This window comes from Heterocephalus glaber, unplaced genomic scaffold (assembly GCF_053883595.1).
Source record: "Heterocephalus glaber isolate CG9 unplaced genomic scaffold, H.glaber_assembly_v1.0 deba00001481, whole genome shotgun sequence".
In the NCBI taxonomy this organism is placed as follows: Eukaryota; Metazoa; Chordata; class Mammalia; order Rodentia; family Bathyergidae; genus Heterocephalus; species Heterocephalus glaber.
The window spans coordinates 37,163,427-37,180,887 of NW_028258317.1; the positions used below are offsets into that span (position 1 = coordinate 37,163,427).

The 17,461-nt window shown below is 37.6% G+C and overlaps 1 protein-coding gene across 5 annotated transcripts in view; it reads left to right on the plus strand.

Annotated features, from left to right (window-relative positions):
- The window catches only part of Frem1 (FRAS1 related extracellular matrix 1), a 369,630-nt gene that overhangs the window by 262,760 nt on the left and 89,409 nt on the right, over window positions 1-17,461 (plus strand). For all 5 annotated transcript variants that reach the window (XM_004838313.3, XM_087183903.1, XM_013069744.3 and 2 more), the window contains 6 exons: window positions 1,065-1,196; window positions 3,949-4,293; window positions 4,939-5,081; window positions 14,139-14,335; window positions 14,986-15,076; window positions 16,683-16,850. In XM_004838313.3, the coding sequence (XP_004838370.1) occupies window positions 1,065-1,196; window positions 3,949-4,293; window positions 4,939-5,081; window positions 14,139-14,335; window positions 14,986-15,076; window positions 16,683-16,850 (1,076 nt within the window). The remainder of the gene's footprint in view (window positions 1-1,064; window positions 1,197-3,948; window positions 4,294-4,938; window positions 5,082-14,138; window positions 14,336-14,985; window positions 15,077-16,682; window positions 16,851-17,461) is intronic.

The following is a 17,461-nucleotide window of genomic DNA, read 5'->3' on the forward strand; positions in this document are numbered from 1 at the left end:
ATTCTCTGAAAAACTCCCTGTGGACATTTTTGAAGCAGAGACCACTGTGGACACAACATCTGTTCTTTCCTTCAGTGTTTAATTTTCTCTTTTTTTTGGTACCAGGGATCGAACTCTGGACCTTGCACTTTTGAGGAAGGTGGTGGAACCACTGAGCTAAATCTCTGGCCCTAATTTGCTTTTTAAAGACTGGTGCAACCACTGTTTGAGATACCTCAAACAACTAGGATTAGAAATCCCATTTGACCCAACTATTCTTCTGCTGGGTATCTTCCCAAAAGAATTGAAAGAATCATACCACAGTGATAAATGCTCAACCATGTTTATAGCAGCACAGTTTGTAATAGCTAAAACTTGGAAACAGCCCAATTGCCCATCAACTGGAGACTGGATAAAGAAGATGTGGTTTTTTAATAAAATGGAGTACTGCTCAGCCATAAAAACAAGAAACTAGAGACCTTTATAGCTAAGTGGATGCACATACTCTTAAGTGAAATAAATAGGACACATATGTGTAAATACTGAATGATTTCTCTGGTGTGAAAAACTAAAAGTGTAAATAAGGATCAAAATTTATAATTGATATTGTGCAATAGGAAGAAAAGTTCTAAAGGAGTATGGGAAGTGGGAGGAGTAGGGGAAAGGAAAGAAGGGAAAAGAAAAAATATAAGAAAAGGAAAAAATGGAAACAAATTATTTGTAAATAGGGAAGGGTGGAGGGGTTGAAGGGAGGGCAGGGGAATGGGAAAAAATTAAGAACAGAGATAAGTCATGTAAAGGTACAAGATCCCAATGATGAATGTAACTCTATCGTATACCTAAAATGTACCAATAAACTTACTGGGAAAAAAAAAGATGTACTGTAGCTCTCAAGTTGTCAGATTAGAAGCAATAGTACTAAAAATAAAATTATTACTAAAAACACAAGCTACATTCAAGTTTCTTGAAAAGCATTTGAGAAATAACTTTCAGATAGTTTCATGAATGAAAATTTATTAATCTTTTCCTCAAGATATGTTGGATGGGTATAACTTTGCATGACACTTTTCTGCTTGCTCATGTAGGTCTGAATCTCCTGGAGGGGCAGTCTCGGGCTATCACATGGGAACAGTTCCAGATTGTTGACAATGATAACATTGGTACTGTCCAGTTGGTCACTGTTGGTGGCCTGCAGCACGGATGGCTTACAGTGAGAGGTGAATGATCTACCTGTGCAACCTAAAAAAGAACCCAACAAGGATTTTCTTCAAGACCAAAGCATATTCAGCAGGATATGTATAGCATCTCTTGGGTCTAATTTCCAAATGCAATTGTCATATGCAGAAAATTTAGAGATCTTGAAATTGTCTGGTTTTGTGAAGGATGGATGCTCAAGTTGATGCATAATCATTTGTGAACAGTGTCTCGTACTTGGCACAGTTTTGCTTTCTGGATGCCATGTAGGGTTTCTTCTAGATATGCTTCTTAACTGATTATCTTTTCTCCTTGAAAGACAAAATAGTTCCTTCTGGTTTCTTGGTTTCAGGGAACATATTTAAAATAGAAAAACTTTTTTTAACACTTCAGTGATAATAATGTTATGATGCTATTATTATTAGTTGCCAAAGTTTTAATGAAATGAATTTATAATTATAATTATATAGGTGATAGTTACCAAGGTATCATCCTAAAAATTCTAATATTCATACTTCATGATAAAATAATCTGTTCTTTATAACAGAGGAATTCAGTTAGTCTCTTAGTTTGTCTAACTGTAAAGCGAAAAGAGAACTTTCATGTATCATCATTTTGACAAGGAATTATAAAATTTTAGAAAGAGAAATCACAATAAATTCTCCTGCTCAATTCCAGGATGGTGGGAGGCCAGTTTAAACTGGTGTTTGCCAGTTAGGGTAGATATTCAGTTGCATGCAAAAGCAATCCAACTCTAGTGGCTTCATAATTAAAGTTACCTTTTAATGTCTTTAAGACTAAAAGAGATAGATGGGACAATGTAAGAAGTTACACTGGCTAAGTTTGCTCTCATGGCAACAGGAGCCCAGTACAATGACTTCCATTTACTCTCCTTACCTTGTTTACAGCCCCTTGGCACAATGGGAGAGTGGGAACTGGAGTTTTTGTAATTGGTTACACTGCCATGCTAAATAAAACCAGTATTTTGTTGGTGAGGAAGAAGTGGAAGTAGCTATCGGACTAGAAAATAGCAGCGATGGGCCGGGGATTTAGCTCTGTGGTTCTGCTGCCTGCCTCGCAAGTGCAAGGACCAGAGTTCGATCCCTGGTACCAAAAAAGAAAGAAAGAAAGAAGGAAGGAAGGAAGAAAGAAAGAAAGAAAGAAAGAAAGAAAGAAAGAAAGGAAGAAAATAGCAGTGCCTCTTACACAAATGTTTAATCATTTATTCTTCTGAGGTCCTTCATGGAGCTATGTGGTGTGAGAAGAGTAATAGGGTACCCCTGCCATCAAGAACTGTAAGATTCGGAACAAAACTCGAAGCAATGCTTATTAATACTACTGAAATGAAATTGGGAATGGTAGCCATGAAGCAGTGCTGTTCTGGGATTAGGAGAGGCGAAAAAATAGTACTAACAGTAATCAACCATTTACTTTGTGTGACACTGTGCCTATCATTTCTCTCATTTCAGCTTGATGGAGCAGGATACTGTTACTATTCCCATTTTACAAGTAGGGAATCTGAGACTTAGAGGAGTTGACTTGCCTAGGTCATACACCTAGAAAGTGGCAGTACTGGGATTCCAACCAGTCTGTTTTATTTTAGAGCTCTAGCTCTTGGCCCTTAAGCCAGTGACTCTCAAACATTAGCATGGATTAGACCCTCCTGAAAGAACATTTCTGACTTAATTGGTCTGGGCAGGGCCTGACAACTTTCCTTTCTAACAGCTTCCCAGAGGGGGTTGATGATGCCCATTCATGATCACTCCCCTAAGAACTTTGCCATGAGGGATGATAACCATGAGTTAGAGAATAATCAGTATTTCTTATAGGTTTGCTATTATTCAAGTTCCTTCCTCTTTGCTATGGAATATAGATAGGTCTTTGTGTTAGTCAAATAAATAAAACAAACAGGATGTAAACAAATATATATGAGGGGATTTATTATTGTAATTGGCTTATGAAATTACAGAGACTGAGAAGTCTCATGATATGTTGGAGAACTAGAAAAACTCGTGGAGTAATTCCATCCCAGACCAAGGCCTGAGAACAGGGCAGCTGGGGTTCCATCCCAGTTCTAGGCCAGAGGTCTGAGGAGCAAGGGGCTGGCTGAGATTGGGGGGGCTGGTTTGAGTTGCGGAGTTCATGATCCTGGGAATCAGGAACTGTGATGTCTAAGGAGAAAGATAGATTCTCTTACTCTAGAGAGAGTCCACCCTTTCTCTGTATCTTTGTCTTCTGTGACCCTCAACAGGTAGATGAGGACACTCTCTTTGCTCAGACTGCTGATTCACATACTAATTCAAATGCTGTCCTCAGAACCATGCAAAAATAATGTTTTTATTATTTATTTATTTATTTATGACCCTGGGGAATAAGCCAGTTAAGTTGACATATAAATTTAACTATTGCAGTATGACTATCCAGTTTTACAGATGAGTCTCTAATAAATACATTGCCTCAGGCTGCACAGGAAAGTGGTAGAGCCAGTATTCAAAGAGCTGTGATGTCCCAGAGCCCACTAAACAATCTACAGACAGTTTATATTTTTTTTATTTTATGAGGAGCTCGTCAGGGCTATTAAATGCATTTTTGAGTAGTGATATTTTCAGCTGATGGTGGCTTTTTCTGCCCCAAATCCCATTTTGTGGCAGGGAGTACCTGTGTAGTTTCTGCAGGAGGAAGCATGGGTTGTACACTTCCAGTGTTAGCCCTCCCTGCAGCTGCCGACTGAGGACTCCCTCCCTCAAGCTGCTCCACCTCTGCTTTCTTCATCAGGGGGGAAAGGATTTCTCTTCACTGTGTCAGACCTTCAGGATGGAGTTGTTCGCTATCACCATGATGACAGTGACTCCACCAAAGACTTTGTGGTCTTCAGGATATTCGATGGATATCACAGCATCCGTCACAAGTTTCCTATCAACATTTTGCCCAAAGATGACAGCCCTCCGTTCCTCATAAGCAATGTTGTGATTGAGCTGGAGGAGGGGCAGACCATCCTGATCCAGGGGTCCATGCTGAGAGCCTCAGACATGGACTCTAGTGATGACTACATCTTCTTTAATATCACAAGACCCCCAAAGGCTGGAGAGATCATGAAGAAGCCAGGGCCAGGGCTGATAGGTAAGTTCCAGATGCTCGAATGGAATGGATTCTTCCATTAAGAACTTTCTATGCAACTGTGAGTTGGCTGAAATTGTGCCAGGATTTGTGCTAAGGTAGACACCACATTTCTAAAATAAGATACTAATCTTCTCATTTTATAGACAGGAAGCCTGAGATTCAGATAAGTAAAGTTAATCTGCCTGTACATCCAGAAAGTTCTAGAGCTGAGTCTTTAATAAAACTTGAATTTACCTACAAGATGATAGAACAAATAAGTCTGAAGAGAGAGGTTTGGCCTATTCTAGATGACTGACAAAGCAATTTCACTTGTCACTTCTTTATCTTTTTGGTAGAATAATTTCATGACTACTTCTTAAAGCAGGTAGGTCAAGAGTCTGACAAAATAGAAATCAAATAAGTAGTTAGTGTTATGTCATATATTTAAAATAAGATGTCTCTTGGAAATATTTTCTACCTCTAATTTTTCTACATTATTAAAACAGGGGTAAGTAGCAATATTAATCTTTCTGCTTTATTATTTATAAATATTCTGCTTAAAACATTTAAGGCAGATTCCTTGGGCACATACAGCGAACTAATCCAGAAAGTTTTTGGAGATCAGTTCAATGTAACATAAAAGTTGTTATTTTGTGGACCCAATAGGCTATCCTGTCCCTGGCTTCCTTCAGAGGGACTTACTTAATGGGATCATTTACTATCGTCACTTTGGTGGAGAAATTTTTGAAGATTCTTTTGAATTTGTCATGTGGGACAGCCATGAACCTCCAAATCTTTCAGTGCCACAGGTAAGAGACTATTTCTGAACATTTCTCCATAGTCTCACAAATAGATATCGGGCCTGGGAGCTATTATAGCTAAAAAGTGCTATGAATTTCTGTGTTTTTAAGGTTATTTAATCACAAGACCCTTTTATGTAGACCATCCCACACTTTCTAGCACTCAAGAGAAGCACTTATTTTATAAGTAGTGGTTAAAGTGGAAGTTCTATAGTAAGAGTGCCTGAGTTTTCTTCTTGATCTTGACACTAACCGGTCAACTCGCACCCTTCTGTCCTTCCCTGTAGACAGGTAGTAAGAGAACCTTCCTTACAGAGTTATTGTGAAGGTAAGTGTCACAATATTTATGGAGCACTGAACTTTCTAGTCCATGGTAAATGCACAATAAATAAAATTTCTGTTAATGTTGTACTTGAAGATCTAACAGTTTTACTACCACCACAGGGTATAGTTTAAAGATATAGAAAGCAGAAATAAGCTGAAGAAAACATTGCCATATAGAATGTACAGGAAAATGGAGTCAATATAGTGGTTGGACAAGTATAGAAGTGTGGGCTCCTGGCAAAAAGAGGATAGTACTAAGGATTTTTAAAATAGGCAGCTGAAATTAAGTGATCAGTATGTACATTATTTTGCTATATATTTTATACCTATTATCTTGGAAAGCCACATGTATATGAATGCAACAGCTTCACACCTCTTCCAGAAGGACTACTTACAGGGTGTGTCTTGTTCACCATTTGTCTTCTTACAATGTCACCATCACTGGCCTGAGCCAGGGCACAAATGATTGAACCATTCCCCTGTTGGCTAAGATGAATATAATGGAAGATGTAACCATTAATCCTGACACGTCAACTCCACTAGAGCAGGAAATACCTAGCAGACTGGCAGCACATGCTCCTTGGTGTGTCTGAGTGGGTTGTGGTGGCACAGCCTTGGTACCCTTCCTGGTGCTGTTCCCATGCTCTGCTTCCTGCCCACCATGAACGGAGTAGTTCCATTCCACCATGATGTCTCTACCTCGGGCCCAGCTAATCATGGACTGAAACCATGAGCAAATCAAACCTCTCCTCCTTTCAGGTGTGAACGTCAGGCATGTTCAGCAGTAGGAAAGCTGACTAATACAGAGGGGATGATCAGAAAGAATGATATGCATTCAGAAGCTGAAGGAAGTTGGTGATCCCTTTTAAGACAGTGTAGGGAATGAATGAGAAAACTCTGAATTTATCTGCTTTTTGACGAAGAAGCCGATTTCTTTTCAGATAAGAAAAGAAGTCTTCAGTGTACCATTGCTGGGTTAAATTTTCTTGAAGCCTTAGTTGGCTTGATAATTCAAAATGGGAACTATTAGTAGGATTTATTTCTAAATCATCTATGCATCTATTCAACCTGAGCTATATTTCTAGACTACTATATCACTTTTTACAGACTCTGTCCTTTTAAAGGTGGGAATTTCAGGGCTTATTTTTTCTTCTTTTGTTGTCTTATATGTATTTTATATGTTTTATTTTTTATACACACAAATACAGATGTCAGCTCTCTCTATAATAAAGACCAAGGTAATTAACACTACTGAGGGAGAATTATTTCTAAACTTGGGCAAATATATCAGACTAAACTCTGTAGATCTGGTTATAAATTTATTTTCTATAGTAGATTTTGAAGAAGCCACAATCACATTTTTCTCTACTTCCATCTTTTTAATGTTTGGTTAAAGAGAGAGAGAGACAGAAGGAGAGAGGGAGAGATTGAGTTTGCTGTGCTTTCCTGTGCCATGCACCCCTCTGGCTCCTAATCACAGTCAGTCCCCAGTATCTGTAGGCCCCACATCCATGGGTCCAACCAACTGAGGCTAGAGAATATTAGAACTCAAGCCGTGTAGACAATTTTTCCTATCTTTAGTTTGGAAACAGTATTGTACAGCATTTATATTGTATTAGATGTTATAAACAATCCAGAGATATCTAAACTGTGCAAGAGGCTGTGCATAGGTCATATGCAAATGCTGCACTGCTTTGTACAAGGGACTTGAGCACCCCTAGATCTAGTACCCACGACAGCTTATTCTCATGGATTCCAAGGAATGATGGCATTTCTCCAGCTCAGATTTGTGTATGAACTTAGCTCTGTATCTGTATATTTCTCTCAGCAGCATTTTAAAGTTGTTTTGTCCAAAACACAGTGAGTTTATATTATCTTTTTTCAAATGATTTTTTTCCATTTAGTTTATTGGTACATTTTAGGTATAAAAGACAGTTACATACATCGTTGGGATCTTATAGCATTACATGAGTATCTTGGTTCTTATTTTTTCCCCTTATCCTGCCCTCCCTTCACCCCCTCTGCCCTTCCCTATTTGCAAAGACTTTGTTTCCATTTTTTTCCTTTTCTCATATTTTTTCTTTTCCCTTCTTTCCTTTCCCTGACCCCTACTCCTTTAGACCTTTTCTTCCTATTAAACATCAATTATACATTTTTAAAATTACAATATCAAGCTCTAGAAGACATTACCACAGATTTTACAGAATTTAAAAGGATATAGAAAGCATATTACAAAAATCCTTTTTGAAATAAATTTGACAACTTCTAAGAAGAACCTTGGAAGACAAATTAATGAAACTGACCCTGGAGGAAATACAAAATTTGAATAGCACCTATTAAAGAAAGTATATTCCTAGCTTGAGAACCTACCCATATGACAACAACAGTCTCATATACATTTTAACTGATAAATTATATCAAAAATTTAAAGCAGAAAAAAGAAGGAACACTTCTCCCCTCATTTTAGGAAATCAACATTGTGTTAATCCTAAAATTGGATAAAGATAATAGAAGAAAAAGGTATGAACATAGATAAAAATTTGTTTAACAAAACAAACTCTTAGAAGTCAGATCTGGCAGTATGTAGAAAGTGGTTTTATCATAGGGATGGCAGTGTTGGTTCAGCACTGGAAGATCCACGCCCATAAGTCATCATTTTAACAGAGGAAAGGAAAAAGCCATATGATCCTGTCAGTAGTTGCAGAAAAAGTATTGGACTAAATTCTATAGTTGTTTATGGTAAAAGCTATCAGGAGACTAGAAGTAGAACAGAACCTTCTCAACAGATAAGCCATGTATTCCGTACTTGCAGCAAAAATGCCTTATATGAATGGAAAATATACAATGCTTTCTCTCTAAGTTGGGGAACAAGAGCAGATATGCCTACTCTTCATCTGTCCATTAAACTTTGAAACATAGGCCCAAACCAAAATAGTCTGGCAATAAAAATAAACAAATAGCATAGGATTGTCAAGGTAGAAGTAAAATCTTTATATGTAGATGAAATGATCATCTACAGAGAAAATACTAAGAAATCTCTAGGAGCCCCTAGAACTTGTATTTGAATTTAGCAGGATTAGAAAACACAAGGTATATATAAAATTCAGGTCTATGTATACTTGCTATAAATGAAGAATTGGATATTGAAATTTAAAAGTTATGTAGGAATACAAAGGACCTGGAAAAGTAAAAAGAAAAAAAAATAACAGTGTTGGAAGATATTTATTACCTAATATCAAAACTTCCTCTAAAGCTATGGTAATCAAGGCAGTGTTAGTATAAGGAAAGACATATAGATCAATGGAATAAAATAGAGAACCTAGAAAGAGAACCTCATATATATGGTCCACTGAGTTTTGAAAGATTATTTAACATTAACATTTTATAGAACATAAACTCAATTCAAGAGCAGAGGAAAATATAATGTTTTCAACAAATAGTACTAGAACACCTGGTATCCATATGTAAAAAATTAACCTCAACCCTTATTTCCATACATAAAAATAACTTGAAAGGATGTATGAACCTAAATATGAAAGACTAAAACTATAAAACTTTAAGAAATTATAAGGGAAAATGTTCATGAATTTAGGGTAGGCAAGAATTTCCTAGGATATAAAAACATAATGTGTAAAAGAAAAAAATTGATAAATGAGATTCCATCAAAATTTAGAACTTTAAATGACATCATTAAGAAAATGAAAAGTAGTTCTTAAACAGACCATATTTATAATACATATAACCTATGACCAGAATATATAAAGAACTCCTGCAGCTCATTAATAGACAACCCAATTAAAAAGTAGATGCAAGAAGATGATAAATAGTACAGCACAAAGAAAGGTGTGCAACACTAGAATCAGAAAAATACTAATCAGTACAATAATAAGATCGTATTATACACTCATTAAGGAGATGAAGTTAAAAGTTTTGAAAGAACATATGTCAGCTTAGGTGTGAACCAGTTAGAACTTTCTAATACTGTTAATGTGAATGTAAAATGATAAAAACATTTTGGAAGACAATATAGAAATTTCTTGTATTACTGTTAAGATTCTGTTCTTAAGTTTTTACTTAAGAGGAATGAAAACACATGCTCACAATAGATTTGTACATATGAGTTGATTATCCCTTATTGGAAATTCTTGGGACCAGAGGGTTTCAGATTTGGGTTTGAAATCCACTTGATCTGCAAAGAGGATAGCTACTCCTGCTTTTTTCCGGGTTCCTGTCCCATGTATTATTGTTTTCCACCCTTCAGTTTGTGAATTTCTTTTTGAATTAAATGTGTTTCTTATATGCAGAATATTGTTGTGTCTTGCTTCTTTACCCATTGTGCTAGTCTATTTCTTTTGATTGGTGGATTGAGACCATTAACATTGATGGTTATAACTGATACATATTGATTTATCCTTGTCATGATGTTTTCTTTCTGTTGGATTCTCCCCCTTTGCATTTAATTTCTTGTTGTGCCTGATGGATTCATTCTGCTGTGCTTCCTGGAGTTGTGATACTCATTATCTTTTCCTAGAATATTGTCTAAATTGTCTAAAGTTTTTTTGAGTGTGGTTTGGTATTCATGAAGTTCCTAAGGTACTCTTTGTCATGAAAGTATCTTATTTCTCCATCCATTTTGAAAGATAGTTTTGCAGGGTACATCAATCTGGGTTGGAGGCTGTTTTCCTTTAGGGCTTGAAACACATCACTCCAAGCTCTTCTTGCCTTGAGGGTTTGCATTGAGAAGTCTGCTGTGATTCTGATGGCTTTCCTTTGTATGTGATTTGTTTCTTTTCTCTAACTTCTTGTAGAATTTTGTTCTTCTGTTGGGTTTCTTGAATCTTAACTATTATATGCCTATGTGTAGGTTTTTTTTGTGTGTCATGGCTAGTTTGAGTCCTATATGCCTCACTTATCTCCATGTCAAGTTCTTTTCCCCTGCTTGGAAAGTTTTCTGCCATCACTTCTGTGTAGTTTTTTTATGTCATCTGCACTCTCTTCTGTTTCTTCATTGACTCTGATCTGTCTTACATTACTCTTCTTTGCATCACCTAGCAGCTGGTGGATTGCTTTCTCATGGTCCCTTACTATTTTAAAGCAATTTTTCTTTTCCTGATCACTAATTGCAGTCCTATCTTCTATATCTGAAATTCTGTCCTCACATTGGCTTATTCTGCTGCATAAACTTTCAATGGAGTTTTTAATCTCCTGGAAATCTGTGTGCATCTGTTTTATGGATTCCATTTGTTTCCTATGTTGGGATTCCATCATGTTCCTCAGCTCCTCTATTTTTTATCTGTGTTCTCTCTGGACTTATTAATCATGTCTTGCACTATGGGCACAATCTCTGCTGTTATCTGAGAAATTATTTCTTATTTCATTTTTTCCAAATCCTCTTTTGTTGCCAGTTCGGGGAGTCCAGGTGGTTGAGTATCAGATTGTTCCATCTCATTTCCCTTTGGGGTTGTTATAGGTGATTTAGAAGTCTGGTTCTGAGACTTGTTTATGTGTCTTCTCATTTTAACAGTGTGTGGGGTGGGTGCTGCTGGCACCTGCAAGGCTCACCTCCTCTGTGCTGGGGGTGATGGTGATAGTACTGTGGCCTGGAAGCCTCCTCCTGGGTGCTGGGAGTGAGTTTATTATCTTAAACTACTGTACCTAATACAGTAGGAAAAATTGACATTGGAAGTAGTTCTTGTGGATAAAAAAATAATAGTGAGTATTTTCAAAGGAAGAAGAAAAATGAAGAGCAGGCAGGATTCAGAGCTTAGAGCTCGGAAAGGCTCAAGTCTACAAGAAAGTGAGGTCCCAGCAGATGGAATATCAGGTTGGAGCCTAGGTCTGAGGGTCAAGGTTGGACTGTCATTTTGTACACTGATTCCTCATTTTGTGTTCTGATTCTTTGCAAGGGTGTCTGTGTATGCTCATGGCCATAAGTAGATTGGGGGGCCTCGAGGGGAGCCAAAGAGGGAAGAGCCCAGGAATTGGCTCCGGCTCTAGTCTTCCACTTTTTGCCCAGGAAGGTATGTTTAGTAATGTCTTTATTATAACCATGTTGAAGTACAGTGAGAATGCTTTATTTCTCTGTGGAGTTTGTTAAAGTAGGATTTTTCTCATCTATAGACATACACAAAATAATTGTTTGAACACGCATAAATATGTAAAGACACATCAACTAAGGCAATCATAAAACATGTTGAAAAATGTGCCCACAAAGAATTACAACAAGAGTATAAAAAAAGTATGCTTGTATATTCTTTTTACATAAAGAACACATTGGAGAATAAATTAGCGTGGAAAACGGTCTCTTTGAAGGTACAATAACTATTGTTTCCTTATTAAATCCAGTTTTTCAATTAAGTAGAGGTGCACTGATCCACACTGGCTGGAAGATCCCATGGAGAATTCTGAACTTCACAGATTAGCAAAATACTATAATTGGAAAAAAGGAAACATGACACAGATTTCCAGAGACTAGAAAAATGACTGTTATTGTTTCTTTATTTTGATAACTAGCTTTAATTTTTAATTATTGAAATGCTTCATAAGGGATAGTAAACATGATTTTGTAAAAGTAACGAAAGGATAAAGACAAGGATTTAATTTACCTAGCACCTACAAAGTATTAGACACTCACTTTGCTGCTATCTATCTGGTTTGATCATGACAATATTATAATATTTCATGATAGTAGCCATTGTTATTATGCTTAATGTACAAAAAAGGAAAAAACTGAGTCCCAAAGGTATTAAATTATTTCCCCCAGGGAGCACAGCTTATAGGTTGGTGAGCTGATGTTTAATTTTTTAATATCATAGCAAAAACTTAGTTTTAGTTTCTGTTTTGCATGTCAATTTAAAAAGGAATTCTCTTCATTTTCAAGTTGGGTATTGTGGACACTACTGTAGACGAAATTGCCATTACTGATCTGTACTTTGGTGACAACAGCAAAATAAATCAAAACCAGTATAGATAGGAATACTTTCATGTGGCAGACTGTGCGGAGACGCATGATGCCAAGCAATGTGCCACTTCCAGAGTGGGAGTACTAGCTTTCTTGTCATCAGTTATGAATTACTCTAAAGAAATAAATGTGATGATAAAAGCTGTTTGGCCAATCCTCCTTCTAGTGGACTTTGATCCAAACCTGCTTAAAAGCACAAACAGCACTTCTGGGCCTATTCAGTCAGCAACCATGATGAAATGCCAGACGTTTTTTCTACATAGTAATATTCAATTTTTGTAGACTTCTTTGAGATTGCTAATATCATGCTAAACTTGCAAATAAGAAACTTGACACCAAAGAAGTTGAGTAACTCTTTCAAAGTCAAATAGCTGCTAATATATAAATGGTACATTCCAAGATTTTAACTGTTTACTCTCAAACTCCATGTGGTTTACACTTTACCATAATCCTGTTCTCATGGATTGACAGGTAAACTAAGAAGACAAGACAATGAAATAAGCATGTTATTCAAGAAATGGCTTAGTCCATTCATAGCGTTCTAGCATAATGCCTGGGGAGGGGTAATTTATAACTAAGAGACACTTACTTCTCAGGGTTCTGGAGGCTGCAATGTCCCGGATCGAGGCACCACTGGTCTTGGTGTCTGGTGAGGACTGCTCTCTGCTTCTGGGATGCCCCCTTGTTGCTGCACCCTGGAATCAGTGAGCACTTGTCCTCACAAGGCAGAAGGACACAAGGACAAGCTCACCCCTCAAGCTCTTTTATAAGATAAACATTGCCGTTTGAAAGCCCCACTACTTACTACTTTGCACTGGGGATTAAGCTTCAACATGAATCTTGGAGGGGGTACAAATATTCAAACTACAGCAAGGAATAAGCAAAATTCAGAAACAGTTTTAGCAGAGTAATTGGGGGATGTTTGAAGAAGAACCTTTAAAGGTGAGAAAGACCTTTAGAGAAAGCAAGAGCAGAGCATTCTAGATTGAACAAACAACATGATTCAAAGCATAGGGGCACCCTTGAGGTAAACAACATGGTATGCAACTAGAGTGTTGGATTCATGTTGAAGTATAGTAGAAAATATATGACACACAGAGTGTGTCTACACTCTGAAGGATCTTGGATTTCATACTGAGGAGTTGGAGTAATTCTATACTTTCTGCGTGGTTAAGATTTTTGAGAAGGCGAGTTAAATTGATTTGTACTTTTTAGAGGTACACTAGAGGTATAAAAAGTCTAGATTAGCAATTGGAGTTAGAATTAACAGGAAGCTGTTGTAATGGTATAAGAAAGAAAATATGAGAGCTGGGCCAGCAGCAGTAGGGATGACCTGAAGGTTGACATAGTCTCTGTCTAGGAGATTTTACAGGTAGAAACTTGGTGATGGTTATATGTAAGTAGAGGAGAAGGAACCAGGAGTTATGTCAAGGTGTCTAAGATTGATGATCAAATAGAGGGAAGTATCAAAATACTGCTGTTGGTAAGAGGGAAATGGAAAAATAAAATCACAAACATACAAAGTATGTTGTTTTCCCACTGTTGACTGTTGACTGGATTAACTATAATTGGGATAATTGTATTCTTAAAATATGATACCGAGTGTGTGAAGGACATTCCATTTTTAAGGTAACTCTTAATAGCTCCTGAGTCATTTGACAAAAGTGTGATATAAATGACAGGTTTTGAAAATTACATTAATGATAATGGGGTGATTGTAAGGCTTTCTCTGTGTGTTTTCTTGGTATTTGAAGTGAATAATACAGATATTTTTATTCCAGGTAGCAATGATCCAAGTCACTCCTGTGGATGACCAGCTCCCACAGGAGGCTCCTGGAGTTTCTCGGCATTTGGTTGTCAAGGAAACAGAGGTGGCCTACATAACTAAGAAACATCTACATTTCCTAGACACGGAATCATATGATGGGGAGCTGCTCTACACAATAACAACTCCTCCATTTTTTACCTTCAGCCACAGGTATCTAAAAAGTCATCATATAATCTATTAGCTCAAGGACTGGAGAGTCAAAGTGTCAATAGCACTATAGTTCGATTGCTTCAGTGGCCAAAGATGGACTTATACACGATTCAGCATTTACTTCCATCTCAGATTTTCTCATACCTCCTTTCAAAAGCTGTGTTAATTAGTGATCTGTTGCTTATAATGTTTTCAAAGTAAGTATGCTAAAAACGGTTTTAATTCCCATTTTTAAAAATAAAATGCTTATTTTTATTTTTAGTAAAATTTACAGTTGTCTTCATAACATTATTTTTAGATATTACAGACCACAGAATGGCCATCTTGTCTGATCTCATTCCAGAAAGGTGGAGTGCCTACCTCAGACTAGTCTCCTGTACAGAATAACAAGGAAACATTTTTAAGATTATGATTCCCTTTCATGATGACAGGAAGTTTGGGCATGCCTTTTGCAGTTATGATGAGGATGGCATTGATGATACTGAGCAATACTAGGATCCTCCAGCATAAAAAGAGAATATAAGGATGGAATATCTAATTTCTTCTCATGATGAGCTCTCTTACCTTTTGCAATTTTGGTTATGGGCTATTTGATTTAATTTTTCTTATCTGGGAAATTAGCTGATGTATTCTCCTGTATTTCTCTTCAGACATTTGGATGCTGGGAAGCTATTCATCGTGGACAGCATACCAAAGCTAACAAAAAATCCTACAGCCTTGGGACTGAGGTCATTTACTCAGGTATGACGATTTGCTAAAATATTGACAAACATGATGTAAATATTCTCTGAGAAGATAGGGCTAGCATTACCCCTGAGAATGTTGGCCAATGAAATCTGCCATAAATGCTTGATGTCTTTATTCTTTCTGCTTGCACGTTTCCAAGAGGCATGTGGCATTTATTTGAAAGTGTTTTATCAAGTTGGATAAAATTTCAAAATCATATTATAATTCAACACGGCTTTTTGCATTATTTTACCAGGAGCAGGACTCTGGAGCCTCCATGCTTGAGGTTTTTTTTTTTTTTGGTACTGGAGATTGAACTCGGGAACTTGTGCTTGTGAGGCAGGCACCAGAGCCACTGAGCTAAATCCCCAGCCCCATGCTTGAGTTTTTATTCCACTAAATTCAGCTCATTCGGTGATCTGTAGTATTTCCTAGGGTTGCCATAACAAAGTACCACAGCCTGTGTGAGACTTATTTTCTCATAGTTCTGGAAGCTGGAAGTCTGAAATCATAGTATTGCAGAGTCGTGCTCCTTCCGAGACCCACTAGGGCAACTTCTTTGCTCCTTTTCAGCTTCCAGTGGCTTTCCAGAGATCTTTGGTATTCCATGGCTCGTGCTTACACAGAAGTGATGTGGCTGGGTTATCACATGGCAGTTGTCTCCCTCTGTGTCTCTCTCCTCCTGTTATAAGGACACTAATTACTATGTTGGATTACGGGCCCATCCTACACTGGCCCACCCTACCCCAGCATGAGCTCACCTTAACCAATCACATCTGTAATGAGCCTATTTCCAAAGAAGCCCATGTTCTTAAGTACTAAGGGTTAGGATTTCAGCATGTCTTTTCTGGGAAACACAATTTACCACATTTACTACCTTCCAAAATCCTTCACTCTCTCTCTCTCTCTGCCTACTCCCTTGGACTCTGCTTTACAGACTTCGTGGAAGTCCCAGTAATGGTGGCAAGTGCTCAGGCAGCAGTGGTGACAAGTACTTGGAGCTAATTATGCTTAGTTCTCCATAGTTAGAGATTGTAAATGAGCATGTCAATCCCAAGTGATAATGACTATTATTTTGTCCACTTTACACCCAGAGGCCTAACAAGTTTAAGCAGCTTGACCAACATCACACAGCTACTGTATGGTGGAACTGAGTGGAAACACAAGTCTCCTTTCATTTTTAGAGTTGGCTGTTTTCAAGCACTGACATATTTAGTTTTTTTCTCACTTTGCAATTCTGAGTATTCAACCCAGGGATTTTGTACTGAGCTATATCCTGAGCACTTTTAAAATGTTTTAAGACAGGATCTCATGAAGTTGCTAGGTTGCTTAGGCTAGGCTTGAACTTGGAATCTCCTGCCTCAGCTTCCCAGAGTGCTAGGATTACAGGTGTATGTATCTTTGCCTGGTGACATATTAACTTAATTTCTTTATTCTTTTACCTCCTTGTAGGTAGAATATGTGATTCATAAAATAGAACTTGGAAATCTTTAAATTGACTATGGTGACATTTGCAGTGTTTATTATCATGTAACAAGGTGGTTCTCTTGGACCTAGGTCTCTGAAAGTGTCTGACCTTTGCAAATCAACACTCACATGTCCATCTTAATCTGCTCTGCAGCATGCTGTGAACTATTTGAAAGTGGCCTACATGCCACCCATGGAAGACATAGGCCCCCATCTTCGACAGGTCCAGTTCAAATTTTCTATCAGTAACCAACACGGTGGCACTTTGCATGGAATCTGTTTTAACATTACGATTCTCCCAGTGGACAATCAGGTTCCCAAGGTAGGTACAATTTTTGATATGGAAAATGAAAAGGGAGGGGAAGGACTCACTTTTTAAATTTTCCAGCTGCTGTATAGGAAACAAATTAGGGGAAAAGGGCCTTCTTCACCTCCCAGGAGACTTTCTAGCTAAAAAGTGAGACTTTTCCAGTTTCTGAATTTGGCATTGTTTTCAAAGCTTTATCAAAATCTCTTTCATTTCCTTTTCTTTCTGCTGAGTTTCACATGTTGATCAGAGGAAGAGGATTAAATGAGGGGTCTCTTAGCAACCAGAAGGTCTGATTTGTTCTCAGCACTGGCCAACCATGCTGCTGTGTAATCCAAAGCAACTCTTTCATTTCCAAAATGAATTGAGATGGATGCTTTTGCCCTACCCTGTCCAGCTTCCCAATGTTTATGTAAATCTTAAAGGACATGGGTCTTTCATTAAAACCAAACTGTAAAGACAATAGGTAGTAGCTTGTGAATCTTCTCTGTGAGGCCAAGGTTCACACCAAGTTTGTACTGTATGCTGTCCTCCCTCCCCTTTTAGAGTGCTACATTTGACTAGTTGACTATAAGTGGGCTCATTTCCCCTCAGAAGTATAAAGACACAGGAAAAGTTCCCATCCA